Source organism: Leucoraja erinacea, chromosome 19, assembly GCF_028641065.1.
Source record: "Leucoraja erinacea ecotype New England chromosome 19, Leri_hhj_1, whole genome shotgun sequence".
Lineage (NCBI taxonomy): Eukaryota > Metazoa > Chordata > Chondrichthyes > Rajiformes > Rajidae > Leucoraja > Leucoraja erinaceus.
In genome coordinates, this window is record NC_073395.1 from 25,596,654 (window position 1) to 25,623,839 (window position 27,186).

General features: G+C 42.5%; 2 protein-coding genes across 3 annotated transcripts in view; one reads left to right on the forward strand and one right to left on the reverse strand.

Moving 5' to 3' along the window:
* Positions 1-241: 241 nt before the first annotated feature.
* Positions 242-15,562, reverse strand: atp23 (ATP23 metallopeptidase and ATP synthase assembly factor homolog). 2 transcript variants are annotated; one of them, XM_055650686.1, is made up of 7 exons: positions 14,682-15,562; positions 12,716-13,201; positions 9,838-9,883; positions 8,342-8,423; positions 2,719-2,856; positions 1,638-1,721; positions 242-819 (listed from the first exon to the last, which is right to left on the reverse strand). In XM_055650686.1, exons 2-7 carry the CDS (start codon positions 12,870-12,872, stop codon positions 616-618), a joined length of 711 nt encoding a protein of 236 aa, XP_055506661.1. In that variant the 5' UTR covers positions 12,873-13,201; positions 14,682-15,562; the 3' UTR covers positions 242-615. The 2 variants fall into 2 exon arrangements, with proteins under 2 accessions (XP_055506661.1, XP_055506662.1); XM_055650687.1 differs by lacking the exon at positions 14,682-15,562 and having other exon boundaries at positions 8,342-8,500; positions 12,716-12,808.
* A 138-nt stretch (positions 15,563-15,700) lies between these two features.
* Positions 15,701-27,186, forward strand: part of rpap3 (RNA polymerase II associated protein 3) — a 42,801-nt gene continuing 31,315 nt past the window's right edge. Inside the window, exons 1-6 of the mRNA XM_055650685.1 lie at positions 15,701-15,983; positions 17,880-18,020; positions 21,336-21,434; positions 23,562-23,689; positions 25,065-25,186; positions 26,856-26,926. Of these exons, the coding sequence (XP_055506660.1) occupies positions 15,822-15,983; positions 17,880-18,020; positions 21,336-21,434; positions 23,562-23,689; positions 25,065-25,186; positions 26,856-26,926 (723 nt within the window). The 5' untranslated portion in view covers positions 15,701-15,821. The remainder of the gene's footprint in view (positions 15,984-17,879; positions 18,021-21,335; positions 21,435-23,561; positions 23,690-25,064; positions 25,187-26,855; positions 26,927-27,186) is intronic.

The window sequence follows — 27,186 nt, forward strand, 5'->3', positions numbered from 1 at the left end:
AGAAGTGTACGTGCGTCTTCATGTGTGCGCGTGTGTTTAGGCGATTAGAAAGAAGGAGCGAGTACTCTATCCAACATAAGCATTCATTTGATGTGTCGAAATGAAGCATGGAACCAAATACAATACTTTTTTTTTGAACAAGTGCTACACTTTATAATATCTGCAAGTTTGTCTTGCCAGATAATTCTGTTTTGAAATGTAACATATCATATAATTAATCATAATAACAAACAAGCAAATATTGGTTTGAATGGAATGGCACCATGAGAATGCTTATGAGCCACTTTTAATATTATATTCTTCATACAATATATGTTATTCTGTGGTAATTATAGTCATTATGTACAAACGTGGCATAACAAACCACAACCTGAAATATACTTTAGTGAAAAGATAAACAATTAAAAAAAATTAAAAAATTAAAATTCTGAAAGGGTCTACATCCAGTCAAGCACAAGAATTTTGCTTAACAAGTTGATCGAAAAAAACATGTTCAGGGAAATTGTCATACTTGTAAAACAATAATAGATTCCAGTGCAATGGATTTTATAATTGTGTTTATAGATTTTTATTACAAATTAATAAAACATTACTACTGTGTCACCAGATACATTTTCAAAGATTTGTGTAAAATCTATTTCGATTCTGAAAATCCCTATAGGCGTATTTTGCATCACTTTTATTGTGTGGAACTCTTCCAAAGGGTTCATGGTCATTAAAACAGCTATCAAAAACATCATCAACAGCTTTCATCGCAGTTTCTCGACTGACTTTGCGAACGGCTAATATCGAACGGCAGGCTCGTTCACGTACGCATTTCTGAGTGGGAAAACAAGACAAATTCCTTGAGTCAGATACTGTAACAATTTGTAATTTCTCTTCGATTTCTAGTAATCCCTAGCACAATTTCATTCACACAGTGGTAATGATTGTACATTCATGACCACTCTTCCACTGAACAAACTTGTACAGGCCTAAAAGTAATTGATCTGCAAGCACATTGCTTTTGTAAGTGTCACTCAGATGTGCAAAAGATGTGCAGGGCTGACAAACCTGACATCCTCTCTGTTGAAAAGAGATAACATGCAGACTTTGTCCTGCAATCCTTTCCCGCAATCAGGATATCATTTTTACATCAACCATAAATAAACTCAATGTCAAATATTAATCTTCCCTAGTTCTCTAATGGATTCCCTAGTTCTCCACAATGGATCATAACAGTTTAATTAGTTCTTAATTTGCTAGCTCGGTTCAAGTTTTAGACTTTTTATACCAGTGTAAATACGAGGGTATTTGTTTTTTACCCTTTTGAGATAACCAAATACATAAGATAGAATAAGCGATTCAAATATGACTTGAATTGATTGCATTAAGAATTTGGTGCTTATAAACGGGAAATAATATATACAATTGTAAATGCCTTTTCACCACGTGTGAACACCTTCTATTGCCAGACGATTATCTTAATATCATGATCACTGGAATTTCCCAAGTTTTCTAACCTAACCATGCTGGAAGTTTAACGGATACCTCAGAGATGGATGAAAGAGATTTCTAGCCAAGCTACAGAGTTGATCTGTAAACTCCAAAGAAATGAATGATTTTTACAAAATAATGCAGAGTATTATCATACTTACTTGATGGTGCTGCTTTATGCCAAAATTGAATCTGCTCAATTCGTTCCCAAACGTGCATTCACCACTGAGATTAGCAGCTCGAATCTGTTGAAAATATAGAGGGCAATCTATATAATACAACTACCAAGATTGGTTTCAAACTGTCATACATGCAAAGTATATTTCATGTACCCATAACAAAGGGTGGCACAGTGGTGCAGCGGTAGAGTTGCTGCCTTACAGCACCAGAGCTGGGTTCGATCCCGACTATGAGTGCTATCTGTACAGAATTTGTGACTGCGTGGGTTTTCTCCGGGTGCTCTGGTTTCCTCCCACATTCCAAAGACGTAGGTTAATTGTAAAATTGTAAATTGTCCCCGGTGTGTAGGATAGTGCTAGTGTTGTGTACGGGTGATTGCTGTTGTGTGCGGGCACAGACTCAGAGAGCCTGTTTGCTGCACTGTATATCTGGTCTAAAAGCCAAGACAGAAACTATCAGAGAAGCACGTGATACTTTAAAATAACGACCGTAATGACAAGACCTTTTTTCTTGTTTCTTCTTTGATGATCACTTCTATTTTTAAGAAACAGTTTGGTGATTACAAGTCGTTGCCAATCTAAACCGTTATGAAACCAAACAATCTATTCAATCTTCAGGTACTGAACATGTACTTTGGATCTGTCTTCACTAAGGAGGACACAAACAATCTTCCCAATATAGTAGTGACCAGAGGATCTGGGGTGACAGAGGAACTGAAGGAAATTCACATTAGGCAGGAAATGGAATTGGATAGACTGGGTAGGAAAACCCATCTTCTGCTGGGTAGGAAAACCAATTTCCACCACCCTTCTCTACCCACCCCAGCCTCCGAGGCTGCTTGGGCTAGGTGGAGCTGAGCAGAGCTGGGAGGGCCTGGCAGATTCACTCACTGTCAGTGAGACCTACTGGCTGCTGCTCCACTCACTCCTGTTTACTCTCGCATCACACCTTGTTCTGCAATCCCCTCCCACACAAATACATCTTCGGAACAGAACACCACCACAACCTGGGGACTTCCTCTACAGACCTTGAGATATTGACTCTCCCCAAGTAATGTCTTACCTCTGAGCAGGCAAGGTGTTTTATGTTGTTGAACCAATCCACATGCGCACGACAGTGATCAAACGAATGGATTAATTCATGGGTTACGACTCGGTTCATGTGCTCTTGCTGGTGGATATTATTCTGGCACAAGACAATCTTGAATTAAAAAAAAACAAAGTTATGGAAACATAGAATATAGGTGCAGGAATTGGTCATGCGGCCCTTTGAGCCAACACCGCCATTGAATACGATCATGGCAGATCATCCAAAATCAGTAACCCGTTCCTGCTTTCTCCCCATATCCCTTGATTCCATTAGCCCCAAGAGCTATATCTAACTCTCTCTTGGAAACCTCCAGTGAATTGGCCTCCACTGCCTTCTGGGCCAGAGAATTCCAGATTCACAACTCTCTGGGTGAAAACATTTTTCCTCATCTCAGTCCTAAACGGCCAAGCGCTTATTCTTAAACTGTGGCGCATGGTTCTGGACACTCCCAACATCGGGAACATATTTCCTGCATCTAGCCTGTCCAATCCTTCAAAAATTTTATATGTTTTGATATGATCCCCTGTCATCTTTCTAAATTCCAGTGAATATGCCCAATCGACCCATTCTTTTATCATACGTCAGTCCTGCCATCCCGGGAATTAACCTGGTGAACCTATGCTGCATTCCGTCAATAGCAAGAATATCCTTCCTCAAATTAGGAGACTAAAACTGCACACAAAACTGACACTGATAACTGTACTGGAAAATAGTTGGTTAATTTAAACATTTGTAACATATACAAAATTTGAATCTGGATTAAAAAAAGTTTTGACGCGTTATCCATGAAAACATTTGTAATATTTACAAAATGTGTTAAATATTACAATTTTTCACGCCCATGGAATATACGTGTCAGCAGCCAGGGCTGTTTTTATTGCCACCTCCTACAATGGGGTGCTGTCTGAAGAAGGGCCATGACATGAAACATTATCTGTCCATGTTCTCCGGGGAAGCTACCTGACCCGCTGAGTTACTCCAGCATTTTGTGTCTTTCCCTGTACAACTTACAGGGAAAGTAAGAGCGACTGTCATAACCTAAATCTGTCAAACTAGGCAGATAACACGTTTCCTCCCTTGAAGGGCATTTAAAGCAAATCGACTCTAGACAAAGCTGTGTCTGAACTGCTTTATTCACCTGCTGCCATTCTGTAGCTGTCCACAAGATGGAGGTGCCCTTCCCACCTCAGAAAACAGAAACATGCTTTAATTTTCCAGTGAAAATGTTAATTAACAAAATCTGCTACATACAAGTGTTTTGTGAATGAAAAAGAGCAAGATAGTGCTACTGATAACTTTAATAAAGATTCACCATCTAGGCCTCAGCTCGCCGATATGCGATTGGATCCTGAACTTTCTGACGGAGCGACCGCAGGCAATGAGACTGGGCCCGCACCTGTCCTCCACTATCACCCTGAGCACTGGCATACCACAGGGCTGTGTACTAAGCCCCATGCTCTACTCCCTCTTCACTCACGACTGTGTTCCTGCATTCGACACCAACACCATTGTGAAGTTTGCAGACGACACAACAGTGATTGGGCTGATCACCAACGGTGATGAAATAAAATACAGGGCGGAGGTGCAGAACCTGGCGGACTGGTGCACACGTAACGACTTGTCACTAAACACCTACAAGACCAAGGAGCTGATTATTGACTTCAGGAGGTCCCATAATAGAGAATACGCCCCAATCGCCATTTACGGGGAAAGTGTGGAGTGTCCAGCTTTAAGTTTCTGGGCACTCACATTTCAGAGGACCTCACATGGTCCACCAACACCGCTGCGTTGGTAAAGAAGGCACAGCAACGACTGTTCTTCCTGAGGACATTAAAAAAGACTGGTCTGCCCCAACAGCTGCTGACAACGTTCTACCTCTGCACCACAGAGAGCATATTAACGTATGGCATCTCTGTGTGGTATCTCAGCTGCACGAAGGCGGAGAGGAGAGCTCTTTAGCACGTCGTCCACAGAGCGCAGAGGATCATTGGGACAGAGCTACCGGCCTTGGAGGGCATCTACCACACACGGTGCCTCAGGAAGGCCGTCAGCATCCATAAAGACTCATCACACCCCTGTAACGGACTGTTTGAACTACTTCCCTCCGGCAGACGTTACAAGGCCTTCTACGCCCGAACCTTCAGACTCAGAAACAGCTTTAATCCAAGAGCTATGGCGGCTCTGAACCGGCCCTGCTGAGTGCCCCCCACCCCCCCTGGACTGTCTCCCACGGATGGTCACGACACACAGCTTATTTAATTTACTTTTCTTTTTCATCGGTTGGAGCTGCATACTAAATTCAGCTTCAGATTCAGATTCAATTTTAATTGTCATTGTCATTGTACAGTACAGAGACAACAAAATGCATTTAGCATCTCCCTGGAAGAACGACATAGCAAATGAACTGACGTGCAATGACAATAAAATATATTATTATTATTATTATTAGTTTGTGTAGGAAGGGACTGCAGATGCTGGTTTACACCAAAGATAGACACAAGATGCTGGAGCAACTCAGCAGGTCAGGCAGCATCCCTGGAGAAAAGGAATAGGTGACATTTCAGATCATGACCTTTCAGACTATTTAGTTTGGCTTGAAATTACTGCAGGTTCATAACATCTGTATTACTAAAAGTCTGATCTTGACCACTTCCTGTTGTTCTGTATATTGATTTTAGAAAAAACGCTGCCACTTACGGCTGTGATTTTCGGCCATCTTACTCAGAGTCCCCCTCTGCTGCGCAGATGAGGGAGCAAGAAGGTCACGTCTCTCAGTCCGAGCTGTGAATAACACTGAATACGTGTCCACTAAACTGTGAGTATGGTTTTACTGACCTTGAGTGCCCTTAAGTGCCCTTAATGTGGTTTGAAATAAAGCACTGCAAATGGTGGTTGGTTTGAAATAAAGCACTGCAAATGGTGGTTGGTTTGAAATAAACCACAGGATTAAAAATCTAAACTTGACAACTTCCTGTTTGCACTGTATATTAATTTTAGATAAAACTACCACTTACGACAGTGATTTTTGGCCATCTTACTGTCCCCCTCCACTCATCAGGTGCAGAGGATTCTAGCCCCCCCCAATATTGCGTTGGGGACCAGCCCTCGCATGTGAACATGGGACCCAACGGGTCCCACTTAGTTTAGTTAAAATAAAATTTCTTCTCTATTGTGATGGTTTAATCAATTTTAACACTACATTAATCAATTTCTAAATTTTAATTTCAAGATCCCCTTCTTAATATAGAATACATCTTTGTTCTGATGTTGTGTTATTGATTCAACTCAGTTAAATTTGACATTTATTTTAACTTGGAATTGCACTGGTCAGGAAATGAGAAATAAATGTTATGTTTTTTGCTTGTCGCATTTTGTGCAATTGAAAATGTCAAAACAATCAAATCCCACTAGGCTCACAAAAGAATTACCAAGAGCTTGGAAATTAGTTCAACATCTGTAAGTATAGAGTGGTAGATTAAAAAGGGAATGCAAATTTGGATATGTTATAAAAGATAATTAATTAGTAATATTATGTAGACAGTCACTTTTATGTAATGTGTTCCATTATTTTGTATTTTTATGCAAAGGAAATAAATGTATAGTTTTATCTAAGTGAGTGGCCGACTTAGTGCTTTGATGGTGGTTCAGAGACAAGCAGCATGCAAACAGCCCCTTCAGCCCAACTTGGTCATACTGACCAACATGCCCCATCTACAAACATCACACCTGCCTACGTTTGGCCCATATCCCTCTAAACCTTTCCTATCCAAATGCCTTTTAAATGTTGTTATAGTACCTACCTCAACTACCTCCTCTGACAGCTTGTTCCACATACCATCCACCCTCTGTGGAAAAAAATGCCCCAGGTTCCTATTAAATCTTTCCCCTCTCATCTTAAACCTATGTCCTCGGGTTCTTGATTCCCTACTCTGGGTAAAAGACACTGTCCTTTCACCTTATCTACTCCCCTCATGATTAAAAAAAAAAAAAAAAAAAGTTTTAATTATTATTATTATTATTATTTTTTTTTTTTTTAAGGTCACCCATCAGCCTCCAAGGAATAATTGCCTAGCCTGTCCAACGTCTCCCTATAGCCCAAACCCTCAAGTCCTAGCAACATCCTTATAAATCTTCTCTGCACTCTCCTCAGCTTAACATCCATCCTACAGCAGGGTGACAAAAACTGCACACAATACTCTAAATGCAGCCTCATCAATGTCTTGTACAAATGTAACATAACATCCCAAGTTCTATACTCCTGATTGTTGAAGACCAATTACTGAAAGCCATTTTGACCGCCCTATCTACCTGTGATGCAATTTTCTGCTCGGCACCATTCTCCAGGCCCCTGCCATTCTCTGTGATGGTCCTGCGATGGTTTGACTTCCCAAAAGGCAACACCTTGCACTTATCTACATTAAACTGCAACAACCGCTCCTCTACCCACTTGCCCAGATGATCAAGATCTGCTGTAATGTTTGATAACCATCTTAACGTGGGATACCAGCCTCTAAACAATTTCATCACATTTTAAATTTCATCTGCATTTTTCACAATATTTAAATAAGAATTTCAACTATAAATTATCACTTTCCTTTTACGAAATATATCAAGGCTTAAGTCATAATGCCAAGGATTTTTTTTTGGATATGGGCATCATCGACAAATCCAGAAATACTGCCTATCTCTTACTCAATCCTGGATTGCGAGGGCACCTCAATGAACATTTAAGAGTCAACCATATTACTCCAGACACAATGACAGCCCATGCAGTCAGGATCGAACCCTGGTCTCTGGCAAGAGAGCAACCCTACTGCTGTGCCATCGTGCCACCTTAGGTCTAATTCTAGTCTGGAAATGAAACACTGTTTCATTTCCTAACATGGTACCTTGACAGAGTTACGTGTAAAGACTACAAAAGCTAGAGTTGTTCTTTGTAGAGCAAAGGAGGTTATGAGTAGATTTGATAATGGTGTTCAAATTCACAAAGATTTTTGATAAAGATAAACAGCTTCAGACAGAAGTAACAGAGAGCAGACTTTGATGATTTGGATGGGGGCCCCCCCCAAAAAAAAAACCAGGATACAATGAGGAACCTTCTGTTTTTTCATCTCTGGGCTTCATCCAACTACTTGTCTATCAACCACACCCCCCCCCCCCCCTCCCCTGCTTATGTTCACCTATTACCTGCTACACTGTCCTGCCCATCCTCACTTCTAGCTTTCTTTCCTTCTACTCCCCCCCCTCCCACAATCAGTCTGAAGAAAGGTCCCGATCGGAAATATCACATATCCATATTACCCAGGGATGCTGCCGACCTGTTGTGTTACTCCAGCATTGTTTCTTTTTTTTAACAAAGTAGAAACTTAAACACACACCAGTTGTGACGGTCTGAAACAAGCTCCTTAAATCAGCACTGAAAAGAGATTCATTAATAGCTTTCAAAAGAGGTTTAGTTGAATACCAAGGGAAAGATATATGTAGAGCATGGAGAAAAGAGTAAGGTAGTGAGAATAACTGGACAACTCCAATCAATCACACAGGGACAATAGACCAAATGGTGCCCTCGTGTGCTCTGTCTTGGTACGTTACTCACCTGCGATATTTCAGCATCAAAACCTCCACTGACAGTTCCATCACAGTCTTCACAGGAGAAGTGACGATCCTTATATACGGTGCTGAAGACATAGAATATTGCAGATATCATTTGGCTGCCTTTGATGTAGTCACAAAATAAACTATGACTGCTTGATATCTGAAATAAAAACAAAATGCTAGAAGCTCTCAGCAAGACAGACATCAATGGGGTGAAAAATAAACTTAACACGACAGATTGATAATCTTTCACTAGAAATAGAAGATGTTATAGATCTTTTGCTATGAAATTATTAGTACAGGTATACGAATATACTAATCTATTACAGTATTTTATTATAACGGATCATTTTGTGCAAATATAGGCAAGAAAGAGTGAATGGTCCATTTCCACACTGTAACTCTAAAATTGCATGCAGATTTAGTAGCCCTATTACAAGGACATGAAAGCTTTGAAAAAAGTGCAGATGAGATTTACCAAAAGATTTGCAAGTCTGAAGAGGGGTCTCAACCCAAAACATCACTTATTCCTTTTCTCCAGAGATGCCGTCTAACCCACTGAGTTACTGCAGGTTTCTGCGTCTATCTTTACCAGAAGGTTGCCTGGATTAGGGGGCATTAGATAAAGGAAGAGGTTGGACAGGCTTGGATTGTTTTCGCTGGAATACCAGAAGTCGCAGTGAGACCCGATAGAAGTATATAAAATATGAGAGGCATTGATAGAGTAGACAGAACCTTTCTCCCCCAAAGATGGAAAATACCAAACAGCATAGTGTTAAGATACAGGGTGCAAAGTTTAAGGAGTTGTGCGGGGCATTTTTTTTTTCTACGTAGAGGATGGTGAGTGCCTGGATTGCACTGCCAGGGTTGGTGGTTGAGGTAGATACAATGGTGGCATTTAAAAGGCTTTTGAATGGGCATATTGATATGCAGGGAATGGAGGAATATGGATTATGTGCAGGTCTATAAGAGATGGTCTTGGCATCATGATCAGCACAGACATGGTGCCATATTGTTCTATGCTCTTGTCTGAATAAGAGAGTCAGCCACAAAAGTTTATACAGACATTGACTGCACTGCAAATATTGGCCAAACATGCTCATAACAGATGGAAATGTCAACTATAAAACACACAGCAGTGCAGTTGGTCATCCATTTGGCTTTTTATTTTTTTACCCCATGGGATTCTTGGTCAGCTTACCAGATTCAAAGCAATAAATACACAGCTGGTTCCCTTTAGTTGGGAGAAAGGATAAGGAATCCATTAGGAGTTAACAAATATTATGAGTACTTCTACCACTTACATGCTGCTTTCCATTTGGTTACGCTATTCTATCCATATTACGGTTGAACCTTCCATTGTAATTCTTTATTTTTTTAATATATTAAATGTATTGGAATTAACAGAAGTCAGAAACAATGGCTGAATCTTAATTTGGGCATGTATGTAGACAAGAATTTGATGATTGTTAACAATCAAATGAAGGTTAAACTTACCACCCTGAACTTTTCATGGCATCCATAAGTAGTTTTGCAAAAGGACCTGCAAGGAAAAAAAAATGCTTTAAGATTATTCAAAAAAAAGTGAACGAATTCAGAAACTGAAAATTTTAATTATTTAATCAGCCTGTCAATTCTGAAAAGTTAGAATGCTTACAAATGCTCAATGCCTGCAATCCTCCACCCCCACCCACCTATCTGTATGCAAAATCTGGAGAGAAGGCATGGGTGACGTTTTGGGTCGATGCCCATTAGGGTCTCTTCAGACATGTTTGAGTGAAGGTTGGGGCTGTGTCCCCAACTCTGCAATTTGCCTCACTCTGGCATTGGAGGAGGAGTAGCAGGACAGAAAGGTCAGCATTTTGTGTCTATCTTCACTTTAAAGCAGCATATGCAGTTCCTTCCTACACAGGGGAAATGTTGATCAAACGGGAGATCGCGTAGGCCAAGGCAGACTGGGTTGAAGTTCAGTGCAATGATCATCAAGTCTACGCTTGGTCTCGCCGATATATAGGAGCCCACACCAGGAAGCCAAGATGGACAGGGTGCAAGTATTCAGTGAAAGAGAGGTATTGGTGTGCTTTCTTGGCCATTAATTAATGGGAGCAGACAGAACCTGCTCCTCTTTGCAGTACAGGCATGATCCCAAGATGGTATGTTGCCTACTAGGTGCCAGCATTGAGGTTATCAATGGGCAGCTGCAAAGATTTCTGATTTGGGAGGGTGAACAGTCAGAGGTTGTTGTCCACATCGGTATTATTATTGATATAAAAATGGAAGAGTTTCCAGAGTCACATTTTATGGAGTGAGGAAAGAGATTAGGAAAGGAGTCCTCAAAGGTGGTATCTCCAGAATACTTCCTGAGCTTTGCAACTGTAGCCAAGGAGACACTGGAGTATTTAAGATGATGTGGATGGTTGTTCTTTCACATTGTTTGCTATCATAACATCACTACCACCTCAAAGAAGACAATTTGTATTTTCAAAAAAAATAGCAGACATTTGTGGCATTGCGAAATGCTGGTCTGTATGAGGCTTTTGAAATAAGGTCTGATTAACTTTGCTCCTCAAGGGTGAAACGTTAATGCTTACAAGTCATAGGTGTGGAATTAGGGCATTGGGCCCCATCGCATTTACTTTGCCATACAATCATGGCTGATCTTTCTTTCCCTCTCAACCCCATTTTCCCGACTTCTCCCGCATCATTTAATACCCATAATAATTAAGAATCTGTCAATGTCCGCGTTATACACTACAGAAAACCGCGGCGCCCTTCTCTAATTCTTCCTTGCTCTGGCTTTACCGCATTCAGATTGTTTGATCTTGTGCCTCAGTACAAATAGACTAACATCACTGCACTCCAAAATAATAATAAAATAGTGATCAATTTAATGTAATAGAATGGCACTTGCCAACAATCGTTCAATAAAAGCCTTATAGACCATTTAAGTTAACTAAAGGAGAGTCTGCCATAATGATAGATTACTTTTACCTTCAATTACAAAGCATAGTAATCAGTGCAATACATTTCTTCACAAATTGCGTTGCAAACAGAATCTAGGCAAACTACTTTACTAATAAATTGTGATTTCTTTAAAATATATATTTTTTGAATATAATGCGAACATGCTGACCATACATGCAGTCTGCATAAATGACAATGCCACAGCTGTTCATGAAGTACGATTTGATGGTAAATATTAGAATTTTGACATGGAGTTCATGATTTGGGCATAGTAGTTATGATTAGGATTATTGTGGACTGGTATTAGGATCGGGGCAGCACAGTGGCACAGCGATAGAGTTCCTGCCTTACAGCGCCGTTGACCCGGGTTCGATCCTGACTGTCTGTATGGGGCTTGTACGTTCTCCCCTTGATCTACTGGGTTTTCTCCGAGAACTTTGCTTTTCCCGCACACTCCAAAGATGTACAGGTTTGTAGGTTAATTGACTTGTATACTTGGTATTAGTGTAAATTGTACGTATTGTGTGTAGGCGTGTGTTAATATGCGGGGATCTGTGCAGACTTAGTGGGCCGAAGGGCCTGTTTCCACGTTGTATCTCTAAACTAAATGAACTAGAAACCATTATTGACAATGCCTGATTCAGTATAGGAGTTGGGAAGGAGGATTATTGGTTTGAGACTACTCATAATTCAGTTTCTACTGCTGTCAAAATGCAGGAAGTTGTAAATCCTTCAATTTTGGTCTCAAGTGTCACCTCAGGCCGACCATTTTAATGCTAACTTCACCCAACACTCTGTGTTTAACCTGCTTCAAAGCAGTTTTAATGTTTAGTTCGGTTTAGAGATACAATACCATTTGGATCTGTTCCTGTTCCTGTTATCCCATTTTCTCATCCACTTCCTGCATACCAAGGGCAATTTACAGAGGCCAATTAACCTACAACTCCACGTCTTTGGGATGTGGGAGGAAACCCATGCAGTCACAGGGAGAACATGCAAACTGCACGCAAACAACACCCAAAGTCAGGATCGAACCCCAGTCTCTGGTACTGTGAGGCAGCAGCTGTACCAGTGCTCTGCATCCATTCACAGCAACTGTTACCCATCCCAAAAAGCAGTTTCTACCAGCTGCCCATTACATTGACTTAATGAAGTACATTAAGTCATCTGAAAACAGAACCTCCAATTTACAATTAAGTTTTTAATGTTTTCGAGGATTAATGACCAAAGACGAAATACCCTCATCCCTCCCGTCCTCTTTATTCACCCTCTTTCCTTCACTTTGTCAAGCCTCCCCTCACCCTCATTCCGATGTAATCCTCCCTCCTGTCCTCATTCCCACTCTTCCATGTTCCCCTCTCTCACACCCCGACTTAGCCCCCCCCCCAAAAAAAACCCCAACCTCACTCACTCGTGTCCAGGGCGACTTTCAGCATCAGCTGGCACTTGTGGTTGAAGGTGAAGAGACTTTCGGCGAGCAGGCCCTTCTTATCTTTGCTCCCCTTGTGCTGGGGGAACAGCCCGTAGCCACGGTCCCCCTCCCCCTCCCCCTCCTGCCCTGGATCCATGTGGCGGGACACGGGCCGGGTCGCGGGGGTCAACCAGACTGAAGGTCAACCGGAGCCACTACTTGAAGCCAACTGCAACACTCACACGTGTATCGTCTACAAACCCCCAGTGCTGGTGTTAGATGTTTTAAAACAATTGCTTATTTAAAAAAAGGCACATTTGGCAGCTGGAGTTTGCCGGATGCGCATGCGTATTCAGGATTGCGGCGCAAGCGATGGGCGGAGCCTTGGCCCGTGACGTCACGCGACCCGGCGTCGGGTGACGTAATTCACAAGCGATTCTACTGACGCCATTCACCGACGGGGCCAATTACGTCATTAAGTTTTGTCTACAAAAGCAAACACAATTGTTTTTCAAAAGATATATTTCTATATATTCTCTTGCCACTTAAAATCAATATAAATGGGGAGCAACTGAAGCATTTTGTCTGTAACTCAAACGGCTTGCAATACTCACACATGACACAAGAAACTACAAATATCAGAATAGCTGCCCATCAGCTGGATGCTAGCAAGTAAAACGTAAAAGCACAATGGAGCCAGCCAAATATATATATATAGTTAATTTTTAGTTTTTAATTTTTAGTTTACTTTAGTTAACAAAAATATCATTAATTCATTCCAATCTTTTCCCATTAGTTTGTCTCAGAATATAAGGTAACACATTCAGTGAGGAGGTTCTTCACTCAGAGGGTAGCAAAGGTATCAAATTTCCTACAACGGAACGTTATGGGGATAAAGCCCTGAATAGATTTAAGGAGGAGGTAGATCCATTTCTATACACAAGAGGCATCAAGGATATGGGGAGAGCATGGGGATGTGTATTTTGATAGACAATTAGATGTGATTGTACTTAATTGTGGAGCAGGCTTGAAGAGCCAAATCCTTGCTCAGTCTGAAGAAGGATCTCGACCAGAAACATCACCTATTCTTTCGCTCCATAGATGCTGCCTCACCCTCTGAGTTTCTCCAGTTTTGTTGTCTACCTTTGATTTTTCCAGCATCTGCAGTTCTTTCTTAAACAAATCCTTGCTCATATGTTTCAATGTGCGAGGACTACAGGACATAGATTTAAGATTTTGAGCAAACGATACAGGATGAACATTGGGAAGAGCTTTCGCACAATAAATGGACACATGAACTGGAACGTTGTTTATAAGGGTGGTGCTTTCAAAAGAAATTTGGATAGGATGATCAGCCATGATCACATTGAATGGCGGTGCTGGCTCGAAGGACCGAATGGCTTACTCCTGCACCTATTGTCTATTACTTCCAACTTCTTACTTATTGTGAAATATATTTATTTATTTAAGAAGGAACTGCAGATGCTGGAAAATCGAAGGTACACAAAAATGCTGGATAAACTCAGCGGGTGCAGCAGCATCTAAGGAGCGAAGGAGATATGCAACATTTTGGGCCAAAACGTTGCCTATCTCCTTCGCTCCATAGATGCTGCTGCACCCGCTGAGTTTCTCCAGCATTTTTGTGTACCTGTGAAATATATTTAGTTGGCCTTTAACATACAAAACCTTGCTAAATATTGTCCAACAATACCTTTTTCAAAATGTGATAATATTTTTAATCTATAAAAATATGCTTAAGCACACAATACAATTGAAACCCATGGTACTTGCGCAACACACCCTAACTAGAAATGAATAGGCCACTCAAGACTATTCAAATTTGTCCCATCATTCAATTCAATCAAGGCCAGTGTACTCAAAACCTGCATTGGTTCTATAACTCTTAATGCAGTTCTCTTTAACAATTCAACAATCCCGATTTTCATTTGAAATGACCTGAACCTACCTTTTCACATGAGTGAAGTTCCACTGGGGCTGGGGAGTATGCAGGGAAGCTTCATCGGGATGTTTAGTTTAGTGTCGTTTAGAAATACAGCACAGCCTTGATTGCTTAGATCGGGAAACATTAGTTATGGAGAAAGAATGGACAGGCTGGGCTTGATTTCCCTGAATGGAGGAGTTTGACTCGTGCCAAGATAAAACAGTATACAATTAAATTGGGCACATAGAGGGCATAGTTTTAAGATAAGCAGAAGAATTTAAAAAATAATTTAAAGCAAAAGTGGATGATATTTGCAATTCGTTGGCAGAGGTGGTGGTGGAATCAGACATTTAGAGAGGCACTCAAATAAACAAGACTTAGAATGATATTGGTCTAAAGTTAAGTAGGCAAATGGGATTAGTGTGAATGGGCAAAAAGGTTCGCAGAGATGCGAGGAGCAAAAGCGACTGTTTCTGTGTTGTGCAATTCCACACCACTATATCCATTGAGCTTAGAATGAAGTATATCCTAGATTAATCTGCAGTAAATCTTACCCTAATTTAAATGTTACCATAGCTTGCTCTTAAGGAATGACATCTTATACTATGTAGATAAACATGTTAACTCGGCTGATGTTATAATAATTCACTCCTATTGATTAACAGGTGATTAGTAGACTCAGGAGTGAAAGTGAAAGGTGTGTGTGTACTTGATTAATTGGAATTAGAAACTAACTGGGATAGTGTGCTTGACTTGGAGAGAATCAGCTATGGACTTACTATCTGGGGGAGCTGGCTTGATAGTCCATATCTCGTACTTGTTATGCATTTTCTATTCCAAGCTCATTTCAGTGAAATACAGCGTCATAAAGTTCTGCAGCAATAGATGAGAAGAGCAGAGAAGCGAGGTACCGAACCCAACAGCCCGGGGGAGCTCCTGTACTAACATGGCCACCAACGCGGTGACCAAAGATGCTCCTCTATAATCTTTGGCGGTGACCGGGGCTCCTACACCAAGATGGCGCCCTACCACTGACGCAATTTCCGGCGGCGCGGCGCGGTGCAGTGCAGGCCGGGAGCGCGGGTGTCATGGCGCCGCGGTGAAGCGTCCCGCTGCCGGGCTGCGGTGAAAGGTGAACGTTGCGTTGGGTTGAGGCCGCTCGTCATGTCGGGCCTGAACAAGTCGGTGGAGCTGCAGCTGCAGGTGCGGCACCAGAGCGAGGAGCTGCGGGACTTCATGCGGGAGCTGGACGGCTGGGAGAAGGACATCAAGAAGAAGGACGAGGATCTCCGGCGGCAGGGCGGCGCGGCGCCGGCTCCAGAACAGGTGCGGGGCGGGGGAGAGCCCCGGGAACTGGGCGGAGATGAAGATCATCCGTTGGGAGGGTGGAGAGTGATGGGGGGAGATATATCGATCCTGGGTTGGGTGGGGAGAATGATCCCTGTTGGGGATGAAGATCGATCCCTGTCGCAACCCCTGTTGGGGTTGGAGGTCCCTGAGAAAGGGAGAGGGTGTTGAAGTTGTCTGAAGGGGGAAAGGTTCGTTGGAGAACTCGGTGGGATAGAGAGGGGGTGAAAAGCCGTGGTGGGGGTGGGTCAAGAGCCCTGGGGAAGGGAGCGAGGGAGGGGGGAGAGAGGCTGTTGAAGTGTGCTGTTGGTTATGTTGGCTGCTTTCACGATGTAGTATAAAATGTAGATGGAGCAACTATCCACTGAACCTATGCTAGGTTAGCTCTGGTACAGACGTCCATTCATTGCAATAGAGATAAACAAATCTGATGCTCCTTATTAATATTTAGTTTAGCAGCAGCTACTTAACATCCTTTGGCCCACTGAGACCACACTAACCATCAATCACCCATTCACACTAGTTCTAGGTTTCTCGTTTTCGCATCCTCTCCCTGTACAAGAGGAGCAATTTACAAAGGCCAGTTAACCTACTGGCTAGCCAGTCTTTGAGATGTGGAAGGAAAGCAAAACACCCGAAGAAAACACACGGAGCCAAATGAAGAATGTGCACAGTTCACATAGACAGCACCTCAGGTCACGATTGAACCCGGATACTGGTGTTTCAAATATAATTTTGTTAGTTCAGCTTTCCAGTGCCTATACATTTTTACTTTTCCTCTTCTAAATGAGTGACCTTTGATCAAAAAAACTAGGCCACCAAGTTTGTCAGTGAGGGGAAGCATCTTGTCAGCATCTAACTGATCAAATCACATCAGGGTCATCATCTCAATACATTTGCTTCTTATTCTCTAAACTAAATATGGGCACAGCCTGCTCAATTCCTCTTTACCCCCTTAATCTCAGGAATCCAGAGGGTGCTATTGGGAGAGGTTAAGCAGGCCAGGACTTTATTCCTTGCAGCGCAGAATGATGAAGGGTGAGTTTATAGAGGTGTACAAAATCATGAGAAGAATAGATTGGGTAAATGCTTTTTTTTTTTTGCCCAGTGTATGGGAATCAAGAGGCAGAGGGCATCGATTTAAGGTGAGGGGAGGGAAGATTTAATAGGAACCTGATGGGTAACTATTTTACACAAAGGGGAGTGGGTGTATGGAGTAAGGTGCCGGAGGAGGTAGTTGAGGCAGGTGCCATTGCCACGTTTAAGAAATATTTAGACAAGTACACGATTAGAGGGATATGGGCCAAACGTAGGCAGGTAGGACATGGAGCAGGTTGCTCGGCTTGAGCAAGTTGGGCCAACGGGCCTGTTTCTAATGCACCTAGTAAATCTTCTCTGAACGGCAATTAGTAAAGCTAACACAATTCTACGTAGTGCTGCTGTGGTTGTGCCAATAATTTGTACAATTGTGAAAAGACTTACTGGGATTTCTGGGTTCTTTGGCTTCCTCCCACATGCCAATGCCATACAGGCAGGACAGTTGACTGCTGAAAATTGCCATGAGTGTAGGTGAGAGGCAGGAAAATCATCAGAGAGTTGAAAAATATGTGAGAGAATAGGGAAATCATTGTCGGAATGGGACTCGTGGAATTGCTCTGAATACCACCATTGACATGATGGGCTGAATGGTCCCCTCTGTGGCTATTGGAACCAATTGCACCCTTAAAATATTTAAGCCCAGTTTAGTCTTTAATTCAAATTATGGTTTACAACAATATGAATATGAAACTAGTTATGATCAAAATGTGGTGAGTGTAAATAATATGTGTAATGACTTGGTTCAATGTGCTTCATTATTCTTTTGAAATTTTATAGGCTTTACCACCTGTAAGAAATCGAGACTATAAGACAAAGACAAATAAAAAGCACGCGTCTCAGAACAATAAGAAGAATGAAGAAAATAAATCTACGAGGATAAAATCTTATGATTATAAATCTTGGGAAAAGTTTGATGTGGTAAGTTTTCATTGCATATTTGTGTTTCAGTATATATTACTACTTTAAATTTGATATGTATATATTGATAATTACTTGCACGTGTCAGGCAGTAAATTGATGTTCAGGGTCTTTGTGATTATTCCTTCCATTTGAATTGAGTTCAATGGCAGATAAGTATTTTGCACTATAAAGCTGCAACTGACGATCTGATGCCTTCCTTAAAATAATTCTCCACAGATTGTAATTGAGATTGTTTCACACCAGCGTGCATACGTACAGACACAATCCCATTGCCCCAAAACGTAATTCCAAAAAACTGCTGACTTCCTATATAAAATAAAAAATTGGTAATAACCCATCAAATCCACTTAACCATATCCACTGCCTCGAGGATATAAAGTGTTGGATGGCCCAGAACTTCCTCCAACTAAACGAGAGTAAGTCTGAGGTCATTCTTCTCGGCCCCTCGGACTCAATCAAAACGATAGCAGGCAGCCTTGGAAGCCTTGCCCCATTACTCAAACCTCACGTCAAAAACGTTGGCGTGATATTTGACTCGGCATTGAAATTTGACAAACAAGTCAATGCCGTGGTAAAAGCTAGCTTCTTTCAGTTTCGGATGATAGCTAAATTAAAACAATTCTTCCAGTTTGACGACCTCGAAAAGATCATCCACACATTTATCTCCTCCCGCCTCGATTACTGCAATTCCCTTTACACTGGCATCAGCCAGTCTTCCCTGTCCCGCCTGCAACTGGTCCAAAACGCTGCAACGAGACTCCTGATGGGCACCCGAAAAAGGGACCACATCACCCCGATTCTAACCCTCTCCACGGGCTCCCTATGCGGTTCTGAATAAATTTCAAGATCCTTCCTTATGTTTACAAAGCCCTTAACGGGCTTGCCCCCACCTACATCAAAAGTTTGCTTACCCACCACACCACCTCCAGGTCCCTCAGATCGTCCGACTTGGGGTTATTGAACATCCCTCCTCACCCCTTATCTCCTTACCTCCTTACCCCTCCTCCACACTGCTTACTCTCCCAGTTTGACCTGGTCGCCCCTACTGAAATCTCCAAACTCATTAGCTCTTCCAAACCCACTACCTGCTCCCTCGACCCTCTCCCCATTCCCCAGCTGAAGTCCTGCCTCCCCGTTCTCTGCCCCTACCTTATTAATCTCTTCAACTCCTCATTGTCCCAAGGAATTGTCCCCTCTGCTTTCAAAACTGCTGCTGTCACACCAATCTTAAAGAAACCTGGTCTTGATCCCTCCTCTCTCATTAACTACCGCCCAATCTCAAACCTCCCCTTTCTTTCAAAAACCCTGGAGCGTATCGTCGCGTCACAACTTCATTCCCACCTCCTCGCGTATAACCTATTTGAACCCCTCCAATCTGGATTTCGCCCCCTCCAAAGCACAGAAACTGCTCTCCTCAAAGTCCTCAACGACCTCCTCACCTCTGCTGACACTGGTTCCCTCAACATCCTCATCCTCCTCGACCTGAGTGCAGCCTTCGATACCGTGAACCATAACATCCTGCTTACCAGACTTAAAGACCTTGGCATTGAAGGTTCTGCACTCAGCTGGCTCCGTTCCTACCTTTCCAACCGATCCCACTTCATCTCTCTCCATAACCACACCTCTGCTACAGCCACTGTCACTCAAGGCGTTCCCCAAGGCTCTGTTCTCGGTCCCCTCCTCTTCATCATCTACATCCTCCCCCTTGGTCATATACTCCGTCACTTCAAACTGGACTTCCATTGCTATGCTGATGACACCCGGATCTATCTCAGCACCAAGTCCCCCCACCACCCCCCTCTCTCCCATATCAACTCCTGTCTGTCAGCCATCAAATCTTGGATGCAACTCAACTTCCTTAAATTAAACAGTAACAAAACAGAATTTCTCCTCATTGGCTCCAAATCAACACTTACCAAAATTAACAACCCCACTCTCACTATTGACGGCACCACTGTCTCCCCATCTCCTCAGGCCCGCAACCTTGGCGTGATCTTTGACTCAACCCTCTCCCTTGAGCCTCACATCCGCCATGTTGTCAAAACATCATTTTTTTTACCACCGCACCATTGCCAAAATCAGACCCTCTCTCACACCCCCCCCGCTGCTGAAAGACTCATCCATGCCTTCATCTCCTCCCGACTGGACTACTGCAACTCTCTTCTCTTTGGCATAAATTCCAGCAACATCAACCGACTCCAACTGGTCTAGAATGCAGCCACCCGACTCATTAACCACACCAAATCCTGGCACCACATCACCCCAGTCTTCAAAGAACTTCACTGGCTCCCCATTTTCCACCGGATCATCTACAAAACCCTGGTCCTCACCTACAAAGCCCTCAACCCCTTGCCCCCCCCCCCCCTTATCTCACTGACCTCCTCTTGCCCTACCAACCCTCACGGTCCCTCAGATCCATTTCAGCCGGTCTCCTCTCCATTCTGAAATCCAACCTCTGCACTTTTGGAGACAGAACCTTCTCCAGGGCAGCTCCCAGGCTCTGGAACTCCCTCCCACAATTGATCCGAACTTCTGAGTCCCTCACCATCTTCCAGTCCAGCCTCAAGACCCATCTCTTCACCTCTGCATACCCTTAGTCCCATGTCCCCCTCCCCTTTGCATCTCTGTCTTACTGCTCTATTTTGTTTTGTTCTTGACTCACCATGTAAAGCGACTTTGAGTCCTTGAAAAGCGCTATACAAATAAAATGTATTATTATTATTATTATCCTGCAGTCTAGGCATAAACTCGGGGGCGACCGCGCCTTTGCGGTTGCAGCTCCTAGAATGTGGAACACCATCATTCTTCCCATCAGAACTGCCCCCTCCATCAACACTTTTAAGTCGAGACTTAAAACTCATCTTTACTCTCAAGCCTTTCTTGACGTCCTCTGAGGGAGGGCTATATTTATGTATGTACTTAATCTATGAACCACTGTTGTATAACATTAGTACCTCCACCAATGTAAAACTCTTTGGTCAACGAGAGTTGTTTTTTAAATGTGCTATAGAAATAAAAGTGACTTGACTTGCCTTTCATTTGATTCAGAACTTCTTGATCTCAGTGGCCATTTCGGAAAGTTAAGAATAAGCAATAACGCTGGCATCACATGTTAGGCGGCCAGAATTATTTAATTGTTGGATAATTGTGAACCAGGTGGCATATTGTGACGGTCTGTTATTTGGGCATTATCACTCGTATTTATCTGGCTAAAAGATTAATACTTGCTGACCAGTTTTTTAATTGAATGAAACTTAAAGTACAAATATTGCTTTTGTTTGAATATTGCATTAATTTTCCATTTTGCATTAGGACAAAGTACTGGACGATATGGATAAAAATGACAGCACTCCAGAGCCCGATACAGAAGAGGAAATAGATGTTGAGAAAGCTCTTGCTGAGAAAGAAAAGGTGTGTTTATAACGATCTCTTGACAGCCGACTGGGAGTTGTGAAATTTGGTGGATGACTGAATTAAACTAACACTTGGTAGTAGTCTGAAGTTTGTGAACAGGATTAAAATTCACATAGCTTGGTCTGCTTTTTGAGTGGTTTGCTGCTAACCACACTCTTCAGAAATATGATCACAATTGCAATATGGGAAATAGTCATAGAGTGTGGATACAGGCCAATCGGCCCAAAATACCAATTCCGACCAACATGCCCCATCTACACTTGTTCCACCTGCCTGGGTTTGCCCTATATACCTCTGAACCTATCTTATCCAATGTACCTTCTAAATGCTTCTTAAACATTGTGATGGTACCTGAGGCATAGTAAACGAGTCGGCGAACTTACGCACAACAAAACTAACCAACAACAAACATGGAGGTAATTTTTTTGCTTTTGATTGGGATTGTCGTGGACCCCAGGGGAATGCGCGTTCTTCAAATTTGTTCCGTACATCCATGTGGGAGGGCACACAGTCTTGGTTTAATAACTTTTGAAGGGTGCTGTTGGTAGTAGTCAGTCCTCCAACCAAAAGCAAGGAACTTGACGTTGAGATAACACTGCCACAGTTGAACTAATGCCCCTGTCCCACTTAGGAAACCTGAACGGAAACCTCTGGAGACTTTGCGCCCCACCCAAGGTTTCCGTTCGGTTCCCAGAGGTTTTTGTCCGTCTTCCTACGTGCTTCCACTGTAACCTCCGGCAACCACCTGCAACCTTCGGGAACCGCACGGAAACCTTGGTTGGGGCGCAAAGTCTCCAGAGGTTTCCGTTCAGGTTTTCTAAATGGGACAGGGGCATAAGGCTGGTACCACTGCCTCAGAGCGCCAGGGACCTGGGTTCGATCCTGATCTCTGGTGCTAACTTTGTAGGTTTTGCATGTCCTCCCCGTGAACATGTGGGTTTCCTCCCACACCCCAAAGATATGTGGGTTTTTAGGATAATGGGCCTCTGTATATAACCCCTCACCCTTAGTATTACATGAGTTGATGAAAAAGTAGAACTCGGTTGATCGATCATCGGCATAGTTGAGGTGAAAGGCCTGTTTCCATGCTGTGTTTCTAAACTTTAAAATAAGGTAATTTTTAATACTTTCTTTGTGTATGAATGTGCTTGGGTGTGGGGGAAGGCTTGTCTCTGTCTGAGATTTGTTGTGGAGCTCTCCAGTGCCTTGTCATCAGGAAATGCTGAGCATCCAAAAATACTTAATTAAATAGCTTTAGTAGGTATTGCTCAGTGCTCAATAAGATGCCATTACGAAAAGTTCTAAATAAATGAATTACTTGTGTGTGTTTGGTGCCTTATATGGTTTTAACCAGTTTACAACCAATTAAGCATTAATTTCCCCAAAGTACTGTTACGTAGCAATTAGCAGTCGGTCGAAAACTGAAACAGCAATGTGCTTTTTTTTTGCAATCAGAATCTTTTTTAAATATAGGTTGAATTGGTCTCAAGAGTGTTTTATTGTCATATATATCAGAACTGATATTATTCCAAATTAATCATGCATTATAGATGTAGCCCTGGCAGCCGAGTCTTCAGATTCCTCAGCAGGTCAGGCAGCACCTCTGGAGAAAATTGATTTAGGATTTAGTGTCTATGTTTAAACCAGCACCTTCCTCAGATTTCTCACCATTTTTAATATATTCTGAATTATTACTGTTATCATTAAGCATACTTCAAATGTAGAATCTCAATTGCAGTATATATTTTACTGGGATATTATGTAATATTCACTCGCAGGAAATATTTGGGAAACATTAAAAAAAATCTACAAGCTCAGACTACACATTGTTTTAAGTTATGAAATTGCTTCTATCTCCCTTAGTAGACACAGATAGATTTCCCTTATACCAGAATGTTCTGTCTATCTGTTTATTAATCTATTTATCTATTTTTAGTTTTATTGAGAATTGTAAGTTAAGATGTTCTTTGGCATCTTGATGTGAATAAATATTTCCATTTTCACTGAGAGCAATTTTGCCTTTGGTTTCATGTAATTGCTTTCAAGTCTGTGGATAAAGCTTTGCTTGTCAGAGAAAGAGCAATGGGACCTGATGTGATGTACCCTTGTTTTTGTTCATACCAGGGCAACGATTACTTCAAAGATGGAAAATATGATGAAGCAATGGAATGTTACACCAGAGCTATGACAATGGATCCTTATAATCCAGTATTCCCTACAAATCGTGCCGCAACTTTCTTAAAAAGAAAAAAGTAAGTAAAGCAATGAAAGGATATATGCCTTTAAAAAGGATCTGGTTATTTCTGATAAAAGTATTTTGCATTTTGTTTCCCTGCATTAAAAATGGTTTCTTATTAAGCTAGAGTCAACTCGGGTTATATTAGTTCATAACTGATGTGAAAGTAAGGTACATTTATATGTTTAGAACCTGGTATTTATTAAGTATATGCACATCTCTGCAGACTATAAGTTTCATTTTCTGCTGTGGTGAGCGTTCATTTTCTACCTAATTTCTGGAAGTGCAGCCATACTACTCACCTAAGTGCTCAAATCTGTATCACCCAAATGTTAAGATACAGGAGCTTGAACGTGCGCACTACCGGACTCAAACAACTTCCCTTTCATTAAAGTCTGAAGAAAGGACTCGACACGAAATGTCACCCATTCCTTCTCTCCAGAGATGCTGCCTGTCTCAGTTACTCCAGCATTTTGTGTTTATCTGTGCTGAGAACTATATTCTATATTCCCTATTGCTCTATTGTACTTGAGTTTGAATTGATAATATTTATGTATGGTGTAGGAAAGAACTGCAGATAGACACAAAATGCTGGAGTGACTCACTCCCTACAGGCAACATCTCTGGAGAGAAGGAATGGGTGAAGTTTCGGATCGAGACCCTTCTTCAGACTGATGTCAGGGGAGAGTGCGGGACAGAGATAGTATGTAGTCGGAGACAGTAAGACTCGTGGGAGAAATGGGAAGGGGATGGAGAGAGAGAGTTAAAGCAAAGGCTATTTGAAGTTAGAGGTCATTGTTCATACCGCTGGGGTGTAAGGTACCAAAGTGAAATATGAGGTGCTGTTCCTCCAATTTATTAATGGTATATCTGATCTATTTGGATAGCATGCAAAACAAAGCTTTTCATGGTACCTCGGTACATTTGACAATAATAAACCTAAAGGTATGCTTGTATCTTTTAACTGACTTGTTTGAAACCCTTAACTTGACTTGCTGTTTCCAGCTTTTGTTGTTAAACTTCCCTGAATCATTTGATTCCTTCACTTTTGCACTTGTCAACTTCATTTGATCCCCATTTCTATCATAAATTTAGAATTCTTGCCCCAGTAATTTGTTCCATTATCACCTAATGTAAACATTATGTCCTACCTGTAAGTATGTTGTCATGATTCTTGCCTTTGAATTTCTTCCACTTGTCCAACTTCCAATGCAATCTAGCATCACTGCTTCAATGAGGTTGAGAGGCTGTTTTTACTAGGTCCCAGGGCACATCTTGCCATGCCCACTTAATCTATTTGATATTTACTGTGCAATGAATTGTACACAATGGAAGCATTCTGGATTGAGTTATTGTGATTGAGTTATTGTATTGTTTTGTTTCCTGTGCAGGTATGGTGTGGCGGAATCAGACTGTAATTTGGCAATTGCACTGGACATGTCCTTCTGGAAAGCATATCTTCGACGAGGCGCAGCTCGTTTTAACCTGAATAAATTGCAGGGTGCAAAAGAAGGTTAGTAATTTTAAAGTTTAAAAGAAGGGTGGTAAATTTTGAACAAGATACAGGCCAGTAAAGTTCAAATAAAGATAGTCTGAGGCTCTCCAATTTCACCCCTTTCACACCTCTACCTTCTGAGAGAGGATACAGGACCTTGAAAACTCAGATGTCCAGAGTTAAGAAACGCTCCTTCCCCACTGCTATCTATCTCCTAAACCAATCGCCTTCCCAAACATGCTGCTATATTCTCCCGACGTGGGGGCGGGGAGAGCTTGAAGAAAAGACCAGGGAAGAGCCATGGGGGAGAGGGAGGGTATCATGATGGAGGGGGCAGGAGCCACCGAGGGGGACCGGAAGCTGGAGCTGCGGGCGTTGCGAAAGCGGAGCACTGGACGCTCTCCTTTGGGACTCGCAACGGGCGCTGGATGCTCTCCTCCGCCGGGATCAGACTGCGCTTTCCAAGTGGCGACATCTCCAACTTCCCTGCCCCGGTTCCTCTGAAAATTGTGTCCGGTTGGAGACCTCCGCCGACCATCCTCCGCTCCAGTAAAGACATGATGGCACAGGAAGGCGCGGACCATCCCGGGGAGTGACAGGAGAACCGACCAATCCGCGCCCGCTGACTGGCAGGAGAGGAGACCAATCTGCGCACAAGCGTTTTTTATGGTTTTAAACCTCGCTAACGTTTACAACATACTACCGATCGGAACGAAATTTTGTGCACTTGCAGCACAGGAGAATTGGAAGTGAGCTGATGAAAAATCGTAGCCCTATCGTGTTGCGTTTTTGCGCAAATAGAAAGACCGCACAAACCGGAAGAGCATAAGATCAGAGTTTTAATTTTGTATAGATACTAATAATAATAATAATAATAAATACTTTATTAATCCCCCTTTCTGGAGAAATTCAGATGTCCTTGCAGCACATTAATAAAAATACAACATAACATTAAAGAAGAAATTTAACATTAAAATATCAAAACATCCCTCCACAATGGTTCCCACTGTGTGGAAAGGCACAAAGTCCAGTCCCCATCCTCTTGTCCAGTCATGGTCGGGCCTATTGAGGCCCCCACAGTCGCCACGACAGAGGCCCGATGTTTCAGGCCTTCTCGCCGGGTGATGGTACTCCGGCGTCGGGAGAACCCTCTCAGCGGATTGGGATCCTGGAACGGCCGCTTCCTTACCATGAGACCGCGGCATCCGAAGCCAACAGGCCGCACAGGACGAGAGCTCCACCACTGGCGATCTAAGTTCATCGCCGCAGCTCCGCGATGTTCAATCGGCAGGTCCCAGGACACCGAAGTTCCAGCGTGGCGATCCAGGTAAAGCATCGCCCCCTCCGCGATAGTGCTCCAGTGCTGTGCCAAACCCAACGCCCTGGCCGGTCCCCTCAGGAAACGCCACTCTGGCCCGCTGGTAGGCCGCGAGGACCGGTCGAAGGTGCTGCTCGGAGGAAAGCTGCCTCTCCGACCAGGTAGGGACTTAGATATTGTTCACTCTGTGAGCTTCATGTGAACAAGGAATTTCATTGCACCCTGGTGTATTTGATAAAATAATCAGAATTACTTGACATCACAGGAATGTAATATTCTGATTGCCATTTGCCCAAATTTAATACATATGAATGTAGACAGAATATATTGTAATTACTGATTATTTTAATAAATTCTTCAATGTTTCAGATTTTGAAATGGTGCTAAACTTGGATGCTGGAAACTTTGAAGCTACCAATGAACTCAGAAAAGTAAACGAGGTAAAATATGAAACTATTAAAAATTCTGCATAATGTTGAAAGGAATTGCATTGAGTATGTCATAGTGATACAGGGTGGATACGGACACATCTTGCCAACACCGGCCAACATGTCCCAGCTACACTAGTCCCACCTGCATGCGTTTGGTCCATATCCTTTCAAACTTGTCCTATCCATGTACCTGTCTAACTGGTTCTTAAATGTTGGGATAGTCCCAGTCTCAACTACCTCCTCTGGCAGCTTGTTCCATACAACCACCA